The sequence below is a fragment of the Scyliorhinus canicula genome, chromosome 18, assembly GCF_902713615.1.
Source record: "Scyliorhinus canicula chromosome 18, sScyCan1.1, whole genome shotgun sequence".
Lineage (NCBI taxonomy): Eukaryota > Metazoa > Chordata > Chondrichthyes > Carcharhiniformes > Scyliorhinidae > Scyliorhinus > Scyliorhinus canicula.
Window position 1 is genome coordinate 42,780,020 of NC_052163.1, and position 18,918 is coordinate 42,798,937.

The 18,918-nt window shown below is 44.4% G+C and overlaps 1 protein-coding gene across 9 annotated transcripts in view; it reads left to right on the plus strand.

The window, feature by feature from the left end:
* LOC119953638 (myosin-10) overlaps nt 1-18,918 on the plus strand; it is a 178,866-nt gene that overhangs the window by 22,014 nt on the left and 137,934 nt on the right. For all 9 annotated transcript variants that reach the window (XM_038778104.1, XM_038778106.1, XM_038778108.1 and 6 more), the window contains exon 3: nt 6,957-7,113. In XM_038778104.1, coding sequence (XP_038634032.1) covers nt 6,957-7,113 — 157 coding nt within the window. The remainder of the gene's footprint in view (nt 1-6,956; nt 7,114-18,918) is intronic.

Below are 18,918 nucleotides of genomic sequence, written 5' to 3' on the forward strand. Positions count from 1 at the left end.
TGTGGTGCTCCTTGTAGCAGGTGAATTAATTCTTGGGTAGCTGCTTTTGTATGTTTTAACTGGGAAGGCAACTTCTACAAGTCGCACTTTGTGGAAATGATTGGCAAGTTTCCTTTTTTTAACTGAATTATTAATGAGCTAAGTTAGTTTTTGAATTCCTGTTAATAAAGACAAAAGCAGCCTGCTGATCAGCTGATTAGCCGGTTATACATTGTCCCTTGTAAACAGCAAGATTGTGACTGTCTGTGCTTTAGATAACAAAATGTAAATTGAATAAGATTAAAAATTATCTGCCAAACCTGACTCCCCTCTGGTTGTAGGAGCCTGATATCTGAGTTTAGTTTTAAGGTCCCTATATTCAATCTCTTTCTCTGATGATTTTTGTTCTGACCTGTGAATGCCTTTTTCGGCTTCCACTGTGGCAGTACTGTAACAGAATTCCTTTCATTTTTGTTGTTTGCTGATTGTATATTTTCGGAGTTATAACCGACGGCTGATGATGTCTTAGGTTTCCTTTAGTTTTCAGACCTAACTGTGTCCTGATGAGCAATCTGTCCTTTTTTTTTAAAATTTAGGAGTACCCAATTTTCTTTTCCAATTAAGGGGCAATTTAGCGTGGTCAATTTACCTACCCTGCATGTCTTTTTTGGGTTGTGGGGGTGAGACCCATCAGACAAGGGGAGAATATGCAAACTCCACATGGACAGTGACCGGTGGCTGGGATCGAACCTGGGTCCTCGGCGCCCTGAGGCAGCAGTGCTAACCACTGCGCCACCATGCTGCCCATGAGCAACCTGTCCTGACATACAAAGGACTTCCTTCCAACGCAGTAGGTTCAATTCTGGATTTGAATGGAGATCAGTAAAGTGACAAAATATACATTAAATCTAAACTCTTTCACGATTTGGAAGTTTTTCGATTTCACACTTGGTGCATTCTGCACATCTGCGTCATTGATGGTGAATGAGTCATTGCTGAAAAGATGGATTCAATGGTTGCAGGCTCTTTTAAATCATTTATTCTCTACATGTACTGACCCAAATAAAGGCCATAACTGGGTATAGCAAAACAGTGGTCAGGTACTGGCAACAATTACCTAAACTGTTTAATATAGGGAAGATCAATTGAATATTTATGCCGTGCTGCCATCTGTGCTTACATTAACATAAACTCCTTTATGCTATGTTAATGGTTTGATCGTAAGATAGTTATGCAATTCTTTTATAAACAGCATTATCATTGTTTAGTTTAACTTGAGTAATTAATCTCAATAGACTTGAAATTTCAAGTCTCTGGAGATGGCGTTTAATCTGAGCATCCAAATTGGCTGCAAACCAGAAACTGGCTGCATTCTGATAAGTGAGTGAGTAGCATATTAAAAACCTTTATACACAAATCTCAAGCATAGATGTCCACTAGTATTTTTGGTGTTTTATTTTCCTGCCTGACTGCCAATATTAATCTCTGGATGTCCAGTCCCCTCTAGTTTAAGGTACATGGTATACACTGAAAAATATTTTTGGGTGATGCTGTAGTGTAAACTTATTTAGCCATGGATGATGCACATGGACCTTCCCCACCAAGTTCCAGCAACATTGTTCACCAACTGCCCAGCAAAAGAAAAGGCAGTCCCCAATCAAATGTTGAAATCTGTAATGTACAGTTGTGTGTATTTAGTACGGATGTTAACTCTGGGTAGATGTTATATTTATGATCCAGTGGACCAGAGTGACCAGACGTCTTGCATTTTATGGGGCTGTCCCACATCCCGGGCTGCTTAATGTCAGATGCTGGTTTTTTGTTTCCAATCATCGTTTTGGTGATCAGCCTCCTGGTTTCTGGGCTTCGGTTTTCACCCATGTGCAATGTGCACCTATATCCTCACCTGTAACCCCCTCCGCAACTCTACTCTGCACAGCATCGCAACCACACTTTGGACTGCACCCCCAACACACTCTGAACTGCACTGTCCCCACCCTCTCACTCTGAACTGCACCGCCCCAGCTTGCTATAAAAACTGGAAACAAGCTAACATTTCAATCCATTATTCCTAAATCAAGATGTTGTAATTCGGCTGTTTCACTATAAAAGGAGACTTTGAGCTTTCCAAGGCTACCTGCAGAATGTGGACATAATATGGCATGAAGTATACAGTAACCTTGTAATGAGGCTTGGAGCATGAGTGGTGGTGGTAATTCCTAAAAGAGATTGAAAAAGCATTGTACATTGAGACGGAGGGGAAAAAGGTTATTTCTCTGCCTTAAGGCTGAGATCGGGTGTCATGCCAGTCTGGTTAGCTTGGATCTGATACGTCCCTTGTCTGGGGATCACACAGAATCACAGAATAATCCAGTGCAGAAGAGGCCCATCGAATTGGCCCTTGAATGTTATCAAGTGCTCATCCAGGTAGTTTTTAATGGGTATGGGGCAACCTGCCTCCCCTCCCAGGCAGTGCAATCCAAACTGAGCCACCCTGTGGGTAAAAACGATTTTCCTCCGATCCATCCCTAAACCACCTGCCCCTCACTTTGAAGTTGTTTCCCCATCAAAGCTGACCCTTCAACTAAGGGGAACAGCTGCTCCCTACCCAGCCTGACCATACCCCTCATAATCTTGTACATCTTGATCAGGTCGCCCCTCCGTCTTCTCTGCTCCAGCAAAAACAACCCAAGCCTATCCAACCTCCCTTCATAACTTAAATGTTCCATCCCAGGCAACATCCTGGTGAATCGCCTCTATATCCCCTTCAGTGCAAATTACATCCTTCCAATAATATGGCGACCAAAATTGAGCACAGTACTCCAGCTGTGGCTTCATCAAAATTCTATACAACTCCCAACATGTACAACTCCAACATGACCTCCTGCTTTTGTAATCTATGCCTCGAATGGTAAAGCAAGTGTTCCATGTGCCCTTTTCACCGCCCTTTAACCTGCACTTCTGCCTTCAGAGATCTATTGCCAAGGTCCCTTTATTCCAGACCATTGATTGAATACTACCTTGTCAGGGATAAATGCCAGCTGCCACTTTTCTGCCCATTTGACCATCCCATCTATATCCTGTTTTAACCCAAGGTACTCTGCTAATCACACGGCAAATTTTGTGTCATCTGCAAACGTACTGATCCTATTTCCCCCCCCCCCCCCCCCCCCCCCCCAGTCATCTGTTATTAAATATAAACGACAAAACAATAGGGGACCCAGCACAGATCCCTGGGGTACGCCACTGGACACTAGCTTCCAGTCACTAAAGCAGCCTTCTCACTATTTCCTACAGCTAAGCCAATTTTGAATCCACCATATCAAGTTGCCCTGTATCCCATGTGCATTTGCTGCCTTTATATGTCCTATGTGGGACCTTGTCAAAGGCTTTGCTGAAATCCATGGAAATGACATCAACTGCATGACCCTCATCTACATACCAGGTCACATGCTCAAAACTCAAATTTATTAAGCATGAGCTCCCTCTCCTCTGACAAAGCCAAGTGGACTATTCCTGATCAAACCTTGCCTCTCTAACTGGAGATGGATTCTCTCCTTCAGAATTTTCTCTGCTACTAACATGAGACTCTAGTCTGTAGTTCCCTAGCTTATCTCTACTTCCTAAATAGTGGGACCACATTAGCTGTTCTCCAGCCCTCTGACACTAAAACTTTGTGTAGGAACCCCTGCAATCTCCTCCCTCTCCTGCCACATTATCCCGGGACACAATTCATCCGGACCTAGAGATAAACCTGCCAACACTTCCAATGCCTTGTCACTCCCTTACGCCCTCTGACAATTGCTCAAGAACCTCGCAGTCTCTCTTCCTGAGTTCCATAAATACCACCTCATTCTTTTGGGTGAAGACAGATATGAAGTATTCGTTCAACACCCTATCAATGTCCTCTAGCTCCACCCCACAGATTTCACCTTGGCCCCTGATAAAAATCTTGATTCTCTTCCCTCTCTCCCCCCCCCCCCCCCCCCCCCCCCCCCCCCCCAGGAATCTGCCTCCAAAATAGAATATAGATTTGCAAGCAGGACCCCAGTGAACTCCTTAACCGACTGCCTGGTGGTCACCCATTCCCATCCTTCAAAGTCCCTACAGCTGTGGTGTGACCACCTCCCTAAACGTGCTATCCACAGGCTCTGACTCGTGGATGCTTCAGCCACCATTCCAGCTCTGAAACCTGAGCTTCCAGGAGCTGCAGCTGGGTGTGCTCCTGCACACGTGCTGGTCCCAGGCACTGGAAATGTTCCTGGTTTCCCAGATGGAACAAGAGGAGCTTTGAGCTCTTGCCATGACTAAGCCCTTTAAATTTAAAACTTTAGAAGATATATATGCTAGACCAGAAAAATACCCACGAGGACTTGCACACCAGTCATCTGCGCTCTTTGTACACTTGTGGCTCCCCTCGTGTTCTTTTGAGGGCAGGTAGTGTTGCTAGGTGTGCTTTTACTTAATTGCTCTGTTTTAATAACCTTTGCTCTAGAGTCGCCAGGTATTTTTCTGATACCACCACGAGGTTCAAAGCCAAGTGTTGATCAATAACTCAATACACCAGTTAGTAAGTTTCAAATCAAAACACATTTATTATACATGCAGTCAATCACTACTCATGCATAAAACTCTACTTACTAGACTATCACTACAACTAAAAGCCTATACTTAGCTTTCAAATGGCCCACCAGGTCAGAGTAACAATGGCCTTTGTCCGGTTCTGAATCTGCTGGCTTCAAGCTGGTACAGAATAGTAGCTCGGAGCGTCTATCTCGTAGTGTGCGTTGACTGGAGACCTACTTGGTTGGTGCAGCTGCTAGGCAGGTCTTTCCTCGCTGAGAGAAACGGTCAACAGTTATACATAGAATTTACAGTGCAGAAGTAGGCCATTTGGCCCATCGAGTCTGCACGGGCTCTTGGAAAGAGCATCCTTCCCAAGGTCAACACCTCCACCCTATCCCCGTAACCCAGTAACCCACCCAACACTAAGGGCAATTTTGGACACTAAGGGCAATTTAGCATGGCCAATCCACCTAACCTGCACATCTTTGGACTGTGGGAGGAAACCAGAGTACCCGGAGGAAACCCGTGCACACACTGGGAGGATGTGCAGACTCCGCACAGACAGTGACCCAAGCCGGAATCGAACCTGGAGCTGTGAAGCGATTGTGCTATCCACAATGCTACCGTGCTGCCTCACTCTCTTGGCAGTTCTTCGAGAGCTGCCAAGATGGTGAACTGAACTTGGGGACTCTACTGTATAGTCCCCAGGGGTTTCGTGCCCTTTGGGCGGACCCGGACTTGGTCCCAATCAATTGGACCATGTCCCAATCTTTTTTATCGATTTCCTCCAATACTGGAGTTGTTCCCTGATCGTTGGGCGGGCCCTATGTGTCTGTTGGCCTGCCTTTGTCCGAGCTCCCGCTGGCACCGGGGAGTCTGTCTTGGTCCCGATTGATTCAATGTTTCTAATTGTTCCTGGGGATTGCTCATTAGTATGTACATGGCTATTGGTTTCGGTTCTGTCTGGGTTCTGCAAGTCTTGATACACAGGGAACCTTGCACCTGCTTGTTTTTCCTGTGGCTGGCCAATTTTCCCTGTATTCTTTGCGGGCATCCATTTTGGAATCGAGAAGTGGCCACCCCAGGTGGCTACAGTAGGAAATGAAAGGAGCACCTCGTTCCCTCCTTGTCGAACTCTCTCTGTCAGAAAACCCGCACTTTAGCACTCCAATGCAGCGTGAAGTCAGCACTCCAGTGCAAACGAACCATAAACTTGGCGCAAGTAAGGAGATGAATTAAGGGCTTGCCCTATCTCCTGCAACTGCCTTTGTAATTCTGAGCAAGTATAAATTTTAAAATGCCACTTTAAAGTTGCTCATTTCCAGCAATCGAGTTTCACAATTCAGTGGCAATAAAGTTGGCTTGTGATGCATCAGCTTGCATTTCCTACAAATCAGATGGGGATTTATTTTTTGAATGGAAGGCAAAGTTGAATAAGGTGCATTACTATGGCAGTTAGCACAACCAGTTTGTTCACTGACTCAGAAGGATCACAAAATTCAAAGCTCGAGATGGGCTGGAATAAGCAAATAATTTGTTATGGCTGGCTTTTGGAAAGGCAGAGCAGGCAGGACTACTCTACAAGTTTAATAAAAGTTGCAAGGACATATGTCCTTATTCCATCTGTATCCAAAATCCCTATGCAGTTCCCAATTAAGGGATATACCAGATATTCAAAGACCTGCAATCATGAACAAATCCTGGTAGTTACTGTCAAGTTATGTATAATTATCCATTTTTATTGAGACATTTGGGTTCCAGAAATTGAAAGTAGTTTGGTACAAACGATTCTAAAACACAGGGGTTTAACCAGCACGGTAGCGCAAGTGGATAGCGCTGTGACTTCACAGCACCAGGGTCCCAGGTTCGATTCCCCGCTGGGTCACTGCCTGTGAGGAGTCTGCACGTTCTCCCCGTGTCTGCGTGGATTTCCTCCGGGTGCTCCGGTTTCCTCCCACAGTCCAAAGACGTGCAGGTTAGGTGGATTGGCCATGGTAAATAACCCTTAGTGTCCAAAAAAAAAGGTAAGGAGGGATTACTGGGTTACAGGGATAGGGTGGAAGTGAGGGCTTAATGTGGGTCAGTGCAGACTCCATGAGCCAAATGGCTGCCTCCTGCACTGTGTGTTTCATAGATTTCATAGAATTTACAGTGCAGAAGGAGGCCATTCGGCCCATCGAGCCCATGTTCTATGTTTTGATGTGGGGAAGGCTTCCTCAGTAATTGATTTTAAAAAAAAAGAAGCACTTTTTAGTTTTAAGAAAAAAAACTAGCCTTTTAAATATTTGTTTGACATTCCGACTGTAGAATTCTCTGGCTTTGCTGCAAACAGACTTGTCGCTGTAAAAATATAATTTGTTTCCCCCCCTCCCTCCCACATTCTTTCATGCTGTCTATTTCTCTTGTTTTAGACCTATTCTGGACTCTTCTGTGTGGTCATAAATCCATACAAGAATCTCCCCATTTATGCGGAACAAATTATTGAAATGTACAGGGGGAAAAAGCGACACGAGATGCCACCACACATCTACGCCATCTCTGAAAGTGCCTACAGGAGCATGTTGCAAGGTAAGATGCAAAATTGTTGTTTGAGGGGGGTGAAATCTGCATTTTCCAATTTATCTTGAGCATGTGGGGAACTTTTTTTCCCCCTCGTGTCCCCCTTCGATATTTTTTGATACATGCAGCAAACATTTTGTCTTCTAGTCGTTTGTGCTTTCAGACTGTATGAAAACTGGTCTCGAGTAGGAATATTAGTTATTAGAAGTTGAAACTGGGAAGAGGGATCTGTTGATTGTGGTGTTTATTTTTTTAAATTAATACCCCATTTGTACACTGGTCCTGTCGGGCATTTTGAAAAGGCTTGAGACATGGGTTAGGTGGAGTTACAGGGATAGGGCCGGGGAGTGGTGCCGGGTAGGGTGATCTTTCAAAGGGTTGGTGCAGACTCAATAGGCCAAATGGCCTCCTTCTGCATTGTACAGATTTGATGGATTAAAGACTGCAGATTAAAGGATTTTCGGGCCTCACGGTAGCATGGTGGTTAGCATCAATGCTTCACAGCTCCAGGGTCCCAGGTTCGATTCCCGGCTGGGTCACTGTCTGTCTGGAGTCTGCACGTCCTCCCCGTGTGTGCGTGGGTTTCCTCCGGGTGCTCCGGTTTCCTCCCACAGTCCAAAGATGTGCGGGTTAGGTGGATTGGCCATGCTAAATTGCCCGTAGTGTAAGGTTAATGGGGGGATTGTTGGGTTACGGGTATACGGGTTACGTGGGTTTAAGTGGGGTGATCATTGCTCGGCACAACATCGAGGGCTGAAGGGCCTGTTCTGTGCTGTACTGTTCTATGTTCTATGTTCTAAAGACAGCAAGAAGCTTCGACCTTGCTTAAAATAAGAAAAGATTTTTAAACTTTTAGAACGGAAAGGAAAGCAAATCGTTTGACTAAATTAACTTCCCTGTTTGGCTGTGTTGCTAGTTCAAGTGAGGGAAATTAATTATCTGTTGCAAATCCTGATTTGATTTGGTTATGGATCAATTCTGACTCAATTGTGTAGTGCCTTTTTATGGTGTAACTGCAGGTATTGAGATCCAGTTTTCCAGTGCATGCTGCATTTACAACCAATTTAGTGCTGAGTTTGTCAGATGTTCATTCAATTATCTAGAACAAGATGTAATTTTGTGTGTGCATTCCATTAGCATTGAATCCTGATGGATAGGAGAACAAACAACCAGAGTAAGAAGATATGCTTATACAAGAGTATTATTTGCTGTGGTAGTTAATAACTCAGCATTTTTGTTTTGGATTGAGAACAATTTTATTCATGGTTATTGATTCTGCTGCTTCATTTGCACCACTTCCAGACACATTCTGGTTCCTTACCTGGCACATTATCCTATCCTGCCTTGCATCATTGCCCTTTTGCTTCCACCCAAAATTAATTCTTTCTCCCTTTCTCTGGTTGTTGTCATTTGGACTAGCAGCTCCAGTGGATATGGAACTACTTGAAGCGAAGCAGTGGTGTATCCTGAACCACTAACAGCAGATTCTCTGGCTATCTGTTTCTGTGGCCTTGCACTGTGCTGGTTAACTGCTGCATTCAACTATTTGCAATGTAAACACCCAATTGTGGTGGTTAGGAAGCGTTACGTAGATTCAGGATTCATTCATTCTTTGGGATGGTGGCATAGTAGTAATATTACTGGATTAGTAATTCAGAGGCCCAGGCTAATACTCTTGAGAACACTCATGAGGACACTGGTTCAAATCCCTCATGGCAGCTGCTGGAATTTGCATTTAATTAATTACCAAGTGCAATTAATTTTAAAAATGACACAGGGTGGCAAGGCATCTTAGCACTGCTGCCTCAGTGCCAGGGCCCCGGGTTCAATTCCGGTGACTATCTGTGGAGTTTGTGCATTCTCCCCATGTCTGCATGTGTTTCCTCCCACAGTCCAAAGCGATGCAGGTTGGGTAGATTGGCCATGCTAAAAAATGCCCCTTTGTTCCCAAAGATGTGCAAGTTACGGTGATAGGGCGGGGCAGTGGGCCTAGGTAGGGTGCTGTTTCAGAGGGTTGGTGCAGACTCGATGGACTGGATGGGCTTCTGCACTGTGTTCTATGGTTCATGCACCCCTTTTTTCTTTCTAGCTCTCCACTTCTGCAAACCAAAAAAAAACATAAGCGGGTCTTGACTGTGCTTCTGTGAGCTATCTAGCCTGGTAACCCCTGCCAATGGCGCCAAGCATCCTAATCCCCCACACTGATCTCCTCTCCTCTCTCTCTTCTTCCCCCACGCCCTCCCCAAACATACATATGCAAAACATCACAATCCCCAACAAACACAAAGAAGACATCACAATGCTGAACAAACGAAGAAGAAAATTCCACCCTCCATCCCCCCATTAAGAACAAAGTTAGCCCTCAAACAAAACATAGCAACAGCCCCAAATGTTTGCACAATGCAAAACAATACATACAAAACCAAAGAAATTTAGCAGCATATAAAGAACACAATTACTCACTCCTAAGTTCAATGTGCTCCTCACCTGCCAGTCCCCTGTCCTTAACAAAGTTCATCACCTGATCTGGCGGTCCAAAATAACGTTCCTGGCCCTCATAAGTGACCCACAATTGCGTTGGGTACAGCATGCCAAACTTCACCCCCTTCTTAAAAAGAGCTGATTTCACCTTATTGAAACTCTCCCTTTTGGCCAGTTCCACACCTAAGTCCTGGTAAATACGCAGCTCAGAGCCTTCCCATATGCAGCTCCTCATCTTGCCTGGCCCATCTCAAGACCTGTTCCTTGTCCAGGAACCGGTGCATTCATACCGCCATCGTCCTCGGTGGTTCATTTCTCAGCGGCTTCCTCGTCAGCGCGCTGTCTGCCCTGTCCACCTCCAAGGGTCGAGTAAACACACCTACCCCCAGCAGTTTCTTGAACATGCAAACATATGCTCCTGAGCCCGATCATTCGCTGCCCTCCGGGAGGACAACAATCCTCAGGTTCTGCCTGCGTGATATGTTCTCCAAATCCTCCACTTTCTCTTACAACCTCTTCCCTGGTGGTCCTTTATCAGCCCCATCTCTGTTGCCATCGTGACTAGCTGGTCATCGTGCTCAGCCACCACCTCTTCCACCTTCTGGATCGCCTGGCACTGGGCTTCCAATCTCTGCTCCGTACGATCAATCCCCGTCTTAATCGGATCCAGGTATTCTTTTCTTTGCTGAGCAAAGCTCTTCTGGAGAAAGTCCACCAGCTGCTCCGTTGACCACTGACTGGCAATTTTAGTCCCTGACCCTCTGCCATATTCGCCTGTACTGCAGACTCCACTCCCTCCTTCGACCAACGATCTCTCCTTTTCAGACCACTTCTGGTCCGCAAATCACTCTCCTCTTCTTCACCAGTCTCTTGTTTTGTCGATCAAATCCACCATAAATCGGGAACAAGGGTCCCAATGGTCCACGACGAGCAGGAGGTACCAAATAAGCGACCACTCACTCCATGGCCGCACCGGAAGTCGAGCGGCTCCAGTATTTTGTTACCACCAGTGAAATCAGGGGGAGGAGAAGATGAGCAATCGGTCATTTTGTTAATGGTTTGCAGGCCCCAGACCTACAACTTCATTAGGAATTTATCACGCCCTGACACAGTTGGTGATGCTTGTGAAATAGCCCTTCAATCCCAGACCCCCTATGCTACAGCACCACATGTTTAACTCTGCTGTCTGGGTCGCAGGGGAGACCGTTTTGGTTTTTGTTGCCAAACTGTCAGTTGGCTAAACTCTGCAAATTCAGCACAGCATTGAGCAACTGTCTGGCATTGAGCAACCGTCTGGCCTGTAATCAACAACATTGATGTGCAATGGAAATTGTCTCCCGAAACGAAGATATCTCTGTACAAAGTGTGCATGAGGGCGAGGTAAACCAACTGTGGAGTGGAATGGCTCCAAGGTATGCACCCAGGTTGACTGACATCGAGGAGGTTCATACACAATTCCCGGAGCAGGATTGCAATCGGCGATCAGAAAGAAAAATGGGCTGTCAACCCAGGAATTATGACAATGTTACAGATGTGGGGGAAATGGCTTCCAAGAAATGTCACTGCAGAAATTTCATCTCTCTAGGTGCAACAGGGTGGGCCACATCGCAACACGTTGCCCATGCCAGGCAGCGCACAGCAAGTTTTTGAAAAGGACTCCGGTGAACACAGAAGAACTCTGAAGAGGAATCAGAAATTTACAGACTGAATATGATAAATGGCCCAAATAGAAATTGTTCTCGAGACCAAGGGTGAGCATTAAGCATGGGGGTCAACCATGGTGGTGGACGAACAAACTTTCAAATACCTTGGAATAGGAAGAGTCCCAAGTAGCACAACCGCCAAGTTGGTGATGTATACAAGGGAAACCGTGAAGATTTTGGATACAACAATGGCACTAGTATCAGCAACATGATGCCCATTTACCTATGATTGTTGTGTAAAGGACAGCAACCAAGCCTTGTCGGTTGAGATTGGTTAAATAAATCCAGGATATCAGATGGTGCTTCTCATTTGTGCAAGTATAAAGATTTGTTTTTCAGAACAAACTAGGCTCACTTATACAACAGTCTATTTAAGTCATGCTTATTTCCAATTGGAACTGGACGAGGATTCCCAGAAGTGTGCGACTATCAATACCCAAGGGTCTTTTCAATACACTAGGTTACTTTTGGTATCTCTTCTGTATGCAACATTTCCACGCGCAAGGGAAAATCTTCTCCAAGGCATCCCTACGGTTGTGGTGTACCTCAATGAAGTTAGTCACAGGAAGGTCTCATAAGGAGTATTTGGTCACGTTAGAATTTTTAAGAGGATTCCGAGACACTGGCATCAAATTGAAAAGGGAAATGTACATTCAAAGCCAGTGCGGTCACATATTTAGGATTTAAACTGGAATCAAAAGGCCTGCACCACCTTGAGGACAAGGTGAGGCCCATCAAAGAAGTCACAAAACTAATTCATTTTAGAGAGGTAAACTACTGCGGTGGATTCATCCCCAATCTGGCAACTATGTTGGTGCCACTGTGCCAGTGGCTGGATGTCCAGGAAATGTGCATCACCACCTTGGCTGCCACCATTGAGACACTGTTGCATCTTTGCCATCCATAGCCTTCCCCGAGTATTGGTATCCAACAGTGGCATGTCTTTCGTGGGGAAGGAACTTCAGCACTTCATCAAATGAATGGCATTCACTGCATCCTTGTCACCTGGTATCAAATGGATTAGCCCCCCCCCCCCCAAAACATCACCACTAGAGTAGCAGAGCCTAATGGGTTAATGCCTTTGTATTTCCCTAGACCTAGTTTTCCCCAATTTGGTGGAGAAGGTTGAGGTGTGGCAAGCCTTCCAAAAGAAACACCATGATTCAGTGAAAGGAAACCTAGTTTGAAACTGGTGACCTAGTCTTTGAATTCTGGATATATCGGATCAGGTCACTTAACCGGTCGGCTTGCAGAGTACACAAGTACGGAAACCATGTAAGGAGCAGAGAGGCCACAACCCCAATGTCTGAACAGGTACGACCAGCAGACGTCGCCAACTCCCCCACTGCAGAACCTGATCTGGGAGAAACTGGAAAGTTCCATAGAGGCCCCACTTAGAACCCCTGAGAGCTGGAGAGGGGGATGCCACCGAAGTACTGGCCGAGTCCTCCATGCAACCTCCTGCAAATGACGCTGCCTCACTGGTGGAGGAACCGGTCAGGGGGACGTGGGCAGTCTACTAGATCTAAGAAGTACCCTGACAGATTAACCCATATGTAGGACTGTTATGAACTTCCCTTTTTTCATGTCTCGACCTATGCTGCACATAGTTAACTAAATGACCTAAGATGCATGCATGTTATTGAAGGATTTAAAGGGGGAGGGATGTGGTAGTGTGGCCCAAGAGCTGATCCTGCATAGGCCACGTGACCAGATCTGGTCTATTATGTATAACCCTGAGCAATGGGGGAAAAAGCGCAAGGTACTGTGAGCAGGGGACTGGTCAATGTGGACCCATGATTCATAAGATGAGGACCTGTTTGAGAGACCTCTTGAGTGCCTGTATATGGTTAACTTTTCTGCTATTCTCAATAAACTCCTTTTTGTTGCACAAGAAGCCACCACAGTTGGCATTGCTAGCTAGATCAACATTTATTGCCACTCACGATTTGCCCTGAGAAGGTAATGGTGAGCTGCTACCTTGAACAATCAGTTTGTGCAGTGAAGGTGCATCCAAGGGAGTTCCAGGATATTGGTACAGCGATGGTTAAGGAATTGAGATCGACTTCCAAGTCAGGATGGTGTAGGATTTGATAGGGATTTTGCAGATGGTGCTGATCCCAGATACATGATTCCCTAACCCGTGTGGGAATTTTGTCAAAGACAAATTTGGCAAATTGCTGCCATTTCTTCCAAATGGTACATCACTGGTAGAATGGATACCATTGAGCTTGAGTGTTGGAATGGCACTCCTCTAGGCTAATGGTAGTATTACCTCACACCTTTTGAGTTGCACCTCATAGATGGTGAGGAATATGAGGAATGATTATGGAGAGTCGGGAGGTGAGCCACTGTCTGCAGAGTACCCAGCTCCTGCAGCCACAGTATTTGTCCAGTTAGGTTTCCAATCCGGCATCCTTAGGAAGGTTAAACCTCCTAGATAAAGAGGGTTATTGTATGGTATGAAAGATATTTGCCAATTATTAGCCAAAGCTTCGATGTTGCCCAGGTTCTGTTGCATGACGTGGACTGCTTCAGTATCTGAGGAATTCCCAATGAACGGAACACTGAAATCATCAACCACCATCACTTCTGACTTTCTGATGAGAGAAAATGAAAATCACTTTATTGTCACGAGTAGGCTTCAATGAAGTTACTGTGAAAAGCCCCTAGTCGCCACATTCCGGCGCCTGTCCGGGGAGGCTAGTACGGGAATCGAACCGTGCTGCTGGCCTGCTTGGTCTGCTTTAAAAGCCAGCGATTTAGCTGAGTGAGCTAAACCAGCCCCATGAACATTGAAGCAGCTGATGATGGTTGTGCCCAGGGCACAACTCTACGGAACTTTTGGGGTTGGAATGATTAGCCTCCAGCCACCTTTGATTTGTGCTATATATGACTCCTCCCTGACTCGCCCCCACAATCCCATCCACTTAGACATTTGCCTCAGTGGGACATTTTAAACTCACCTGCTTTACGACAGTTCTTTCCGTAAGAAAGGGAGAGTGTCCTCCTTTGCTTCCTCTGCTCCTTTTACACTTGCTGCTGGAGCTGGGGGTGCACTTCATTGCTCGAGTCTCACCTGAGCCAGGAAGATTGGGTGTGAATTTTAGCGGAGGTAAGTGGGTACAGAGTGCCAATCTGCCGCTGAGTGCCACTTCAAGGCAAATTATGGCCCAAGATACTTTGTGGGAACAAGAAAGAAAAGTTAAACCCCTTCAAAGGTATGTAGAGGACACATTGAAAAATTCTTTCTAAAATTCAATGAAGGGGTAAATGCGTGAATGCAAATTGGTTCAAAAGCAAAAGAAGCTGTGTTAGGAATGTTGTAAAGATTAAAATGTTGCATTTTTAGACATGAGCATTAAGAATTTTATACTTTGTTTGAAACTAGAGTTAGATTTTAAAAAAATTTTAAGTTGTCTTTTTCTGCCTGATCCCAAAGATTCCATAAGCATTGCTGCTCTGATCAAATTCCCACTGTCTGAAATCCATTTTAGTCCAGGGAAACGAGGGGGAAATGTAGAATCATTTTGAAATTTCAAGACCAGCATTGATAGATTTTTGATAGCGTTACCTATGTGGATAAATGGGGTTGACATAAAAATCAGCCATGATCTAATTAAATGGGATGATCTAACCGGAGGGTTGGAATGGCCAGCACTGGATCCTATCTTCTGAAAAATAGGTATACGAATAAAACTGAGCATGTTTTCCTGGACTATCGGTGAATTGGAATTGGAGCAGGAGGTATGGCTGCTTGGCCAAGCCCCACCAGCTGGGACTGACCAACATAAGTGGAGTTCTTAAACTGCTGGCTTAGGAATGACTGACCAACAAAAAACAGGCCATCGCTCTCTGATCAGTAATAATCTTTTCTTTCATAATGGTCTGCTGATTTTTGACCCGAGTGAATATGATGCAATCGGTAAATATTTGTCAACTGAAAGTGCATGTTCCAAAAGAAAGTTGCTGATAAAAACTGCACTTAAAATAGTACAAATCAACTGTAGGATTTGCAATGCTTGAATGTTCATACATCAGATGTTTGTAATTGCAGCTGCAATGCATCATATTGGGTCATCTTGGACAGGTTCCATATTAATGGCTGTTCATGTAGGTTTGAATTGAACTCTATATAATGACTGTTTTGTTTGGGGGTTATATCAGAGTGACTGAGAGCTGACATGATTACTGGAGTTCCTTTGTTCCCATATGTTTCTAGACACATTGTGCAGAGATAAGCCAGGTGGTCTGGTCAGTTACACTGGCATGAGCTAGGCAAAATGGACTTTTAACAGACAGCGACATAGTGGTTGCATTGTTCTTGTTTTATTGCAAGAGGCTAGCTGTTAAGTTTAGTTTGATCCGTTGTATGCAGTTGGGTGATTTTTTTTTTCTTTGCTGTCCTCTTTTATTGGTATGCAGCTGTGAAGTTATCTGCTTCAGAATGCGAGTAGTTGGTATGCTGCTGAATTACTGAGCAGTGTGTGCTCTTGCCCTTGTGCTCCCAATAAGGCCAGGGTTTAAGCAAAAGGTTGTTTATCTTTGGCACCTCCCAGATGTTTGGAAGATATGGGGAAGGAGCGGACAAATATCACTTCAGTTAAAAGCTTCCTGTTCACCACTTTTATGTAACCTCGTTTATGTAACCTCACTGATTTTAAATGGGAGAGTTTGTGTCTTATGGAATTCTCTCTCCACAAATTAAGACCATCAGAAACAGGAACAGGAGTAAGTCCGACAAGAGGCTACAAGAGCAGGTCAGGCTAGGAATCCTGCAGTGAGTAACTTGCGCCTCTATGATCTACAAGGCAGAAGCCAGGAGTGTGATGACATGCTCTTCAATTTGCTGGATGAGCGCAGCTACAACACTCTTGACAGCATCCAGGACAAAGCGTCCCACTTGATTGGTACCCCTTCCGCAACGACGACTCCTTCCAAGTCACTCCCCGTCCTCGTGTTGAAATATTTCACCATTCCTTCACTCAGTGTCAAAGGTCCTGGAATTAAGGGCGGCACAGTGGAGCAGTGATTTAGCACTGCTGCGTCACGGCGCCGAGGACCTGGGTTTGATCCTGGCCATGGGTCACTCTCCGCGTGGCGTTTGCACATCTCCCCATGTGTGTGTGGGTCTCGCCCCCGCAATACAAAGATGTGCAGGGTAGGTAGATTGGTCACACTAAATTGCCTCTTCATTGGAAAAAAAACCATCTGGCATTTTCTCCGTAACGGCATCTTGACTTTTTTTCTTGTTTGTATCCTAAATAAGGTATTAGCTAATGAACTCTGAAACTCACTGCCATTATAGGAGGTCAGAATTGTCATACTTGTCAACTGAAGTAAAATACATCTATAAGTTGTCCTATTTTTAAAAGGTGTTGGCTATTTGAATAGATTTTTAAAAATGGATTATTTCTTTGAATGCCAGGAGAAAGTGAGCATTGATCATAGCATTTTGTTTCCTTGCGGTTAACTTTTTTTTTCTTGAGGTCCAATAATAAGAATTACAAATTTGTGATGTGGCTGTTTTCCTATGCTTAAGATTGGTTGTGGACGGTATATTTGAGGTTCTTTATAAAAGAAAATCCTACTGGTGTGCCAGAAAATTGGCTTTGTGTTTCCTGTAATAAGTGGTGATAAATTATTAGGTTCTTTCCTGCTTGTCACAGAAAATACAGAAATACTTGTCACAGGGAACGGCCTGTTCTGTAAAAGAATGTAGGGTGTGTGCTTTATGCTCATGTCGAAGACATTTAATATGCATCGGTGGTGTGTTCATCCTAATCTTCATCCCAGAGTACTTAAGGAAATGGTCCTAGAAATAGAACCATTGGTGATAATTTTCCAAAATCTTGAGGAAATCCTCTGGAATGGTTCCTACTGATTGAGGATAGCTAATATAACCCCACATTCAAAAAGAGGGGTAGAGAAAAAACTGGGAACTATAGACCAGTGAATCTAACGTTGGTAGTGGGGAAGTTGCTAGAGTCCCATTATCAAGGATTTCCTAGCACAGCATTTGGAAAGTAATTGTGTAATCGGATAAAGTCAACATGGATTTATGAAAGGAAAATCCATACTTGGCAAATCCACTACAATTCTTTGAAGATGTAACCAGTAGAGTTCACCAGGGAGAAGTGGTGGATGTGGTTTATTTAGACTTCAGAAGGCGTTCGATAAGGTCTCGCGGCAGATTACTATGTAAAGTTGAAGCGCATGGGATTGTAGGTAGTGTCTTGAAATGGATAGAAAGCTGGTTTGCAAATAAAAAGCAAAATCGCTGGAATAAATGGGTCTTTTTCTGATTGGCAGGCTGTGACTAGTGGGGTACTGCAAAGATCTGTGCTAGTATCCTAACTGTTCACAATATATGTTAATGATTTGGATGAAGGAACTAAATGTATTGTCTCCAAATTTGCAGATGATACAAAGTTGGATGGGAGGGTGAGTTGTGAGGAGGATGCAGAGATGCTTCAGGATTTGGACAGGCTGAGTGAGTGGGTGTATGCATGGCAGATGGAGTATAATGTGGATAAATGTGAGGTTATTTGCTTCGGTAGCAAAAATAGGAAGGAGGATTATTGTTTGGGTGTAAATTGAAAGGGGTGGATACTCAGCAAGACCTTGGTGTCATTATCAGTCGCTGAAAGTAAGAGCACGGGTACAGCAGGCACTAAAGAAAGCAAATTCATAGCTAGTAGATTTGAGTATAGGAATAGAGATGTTTTATTGCAATTGTATAGGGCATTGCTGAGGCCACACATGGAGTATAATATGCAATTTTGGTGTCCTTATCTGAGGAAGGATGTTCTTGCTATGGAGGGAGTGCAGCAAAGGTTTACCAGGCTGATTCCTGGGATGGCAGGACTGTCGTATGAAGAGAGACAAAGTCAGGTAAGACTATATTCATTGGAGTTTAGAAGAGTGAGAGGGCATCTCCTAGAAACTTACAAAATTCTAACAGGATTAGACAGAGTAGATTCCGAAAGAATGTTCCTGATGGTGGGGGAGTCCAGAACTAGGTTAAAAGGTAAATCTTTCCTCATCTGAGGTGAGGAGAAATTTCTTCACTCGGAGAGTGGTGAATCTGTGGCATTTAATACCACCAAGTAGTTGAGACCAAAACGTTGTGTAATTTCAAGAAGGAATTGGATACAACTCTTGCGGCTAAAGGGATCAAGGGATTTTTTTTTTTTGTTTTGGGGCGGGGGGTGGGGGTGGGTGGTTGTGGCGGGGGAGGTAGGATCAGCCATAATCATAAATGGCTGAGCAGGCTCGCAGGGCCGAATGGCCTCCTATTTTCTATGCAAAATGTGGTTTAATTATGTGAATACAATTTGAACATTAGTCATTGAGATATTTAGCAATGTCACAACAGGCCAAACAGCTTTTATTGACCATTCAAATTGGCCAAACTAGTCAGTTGTGAATCCCTCTTTGGACATCAATGGTTGAATGACCTTTTATTTTGGTCTCTTTTCCAAAAAGTTTGTACTGAGTTGGCTTTCTCCATGAGCAGAGTTTCCGGGCTATTTGGACTCTGGAAGCATTTTATCAATAAAGTAAGATTTCTTGTGTCTCCAGACAACGTTACTTGGTTAAAAAACTCTGGTTTGTGTAGAACATGATG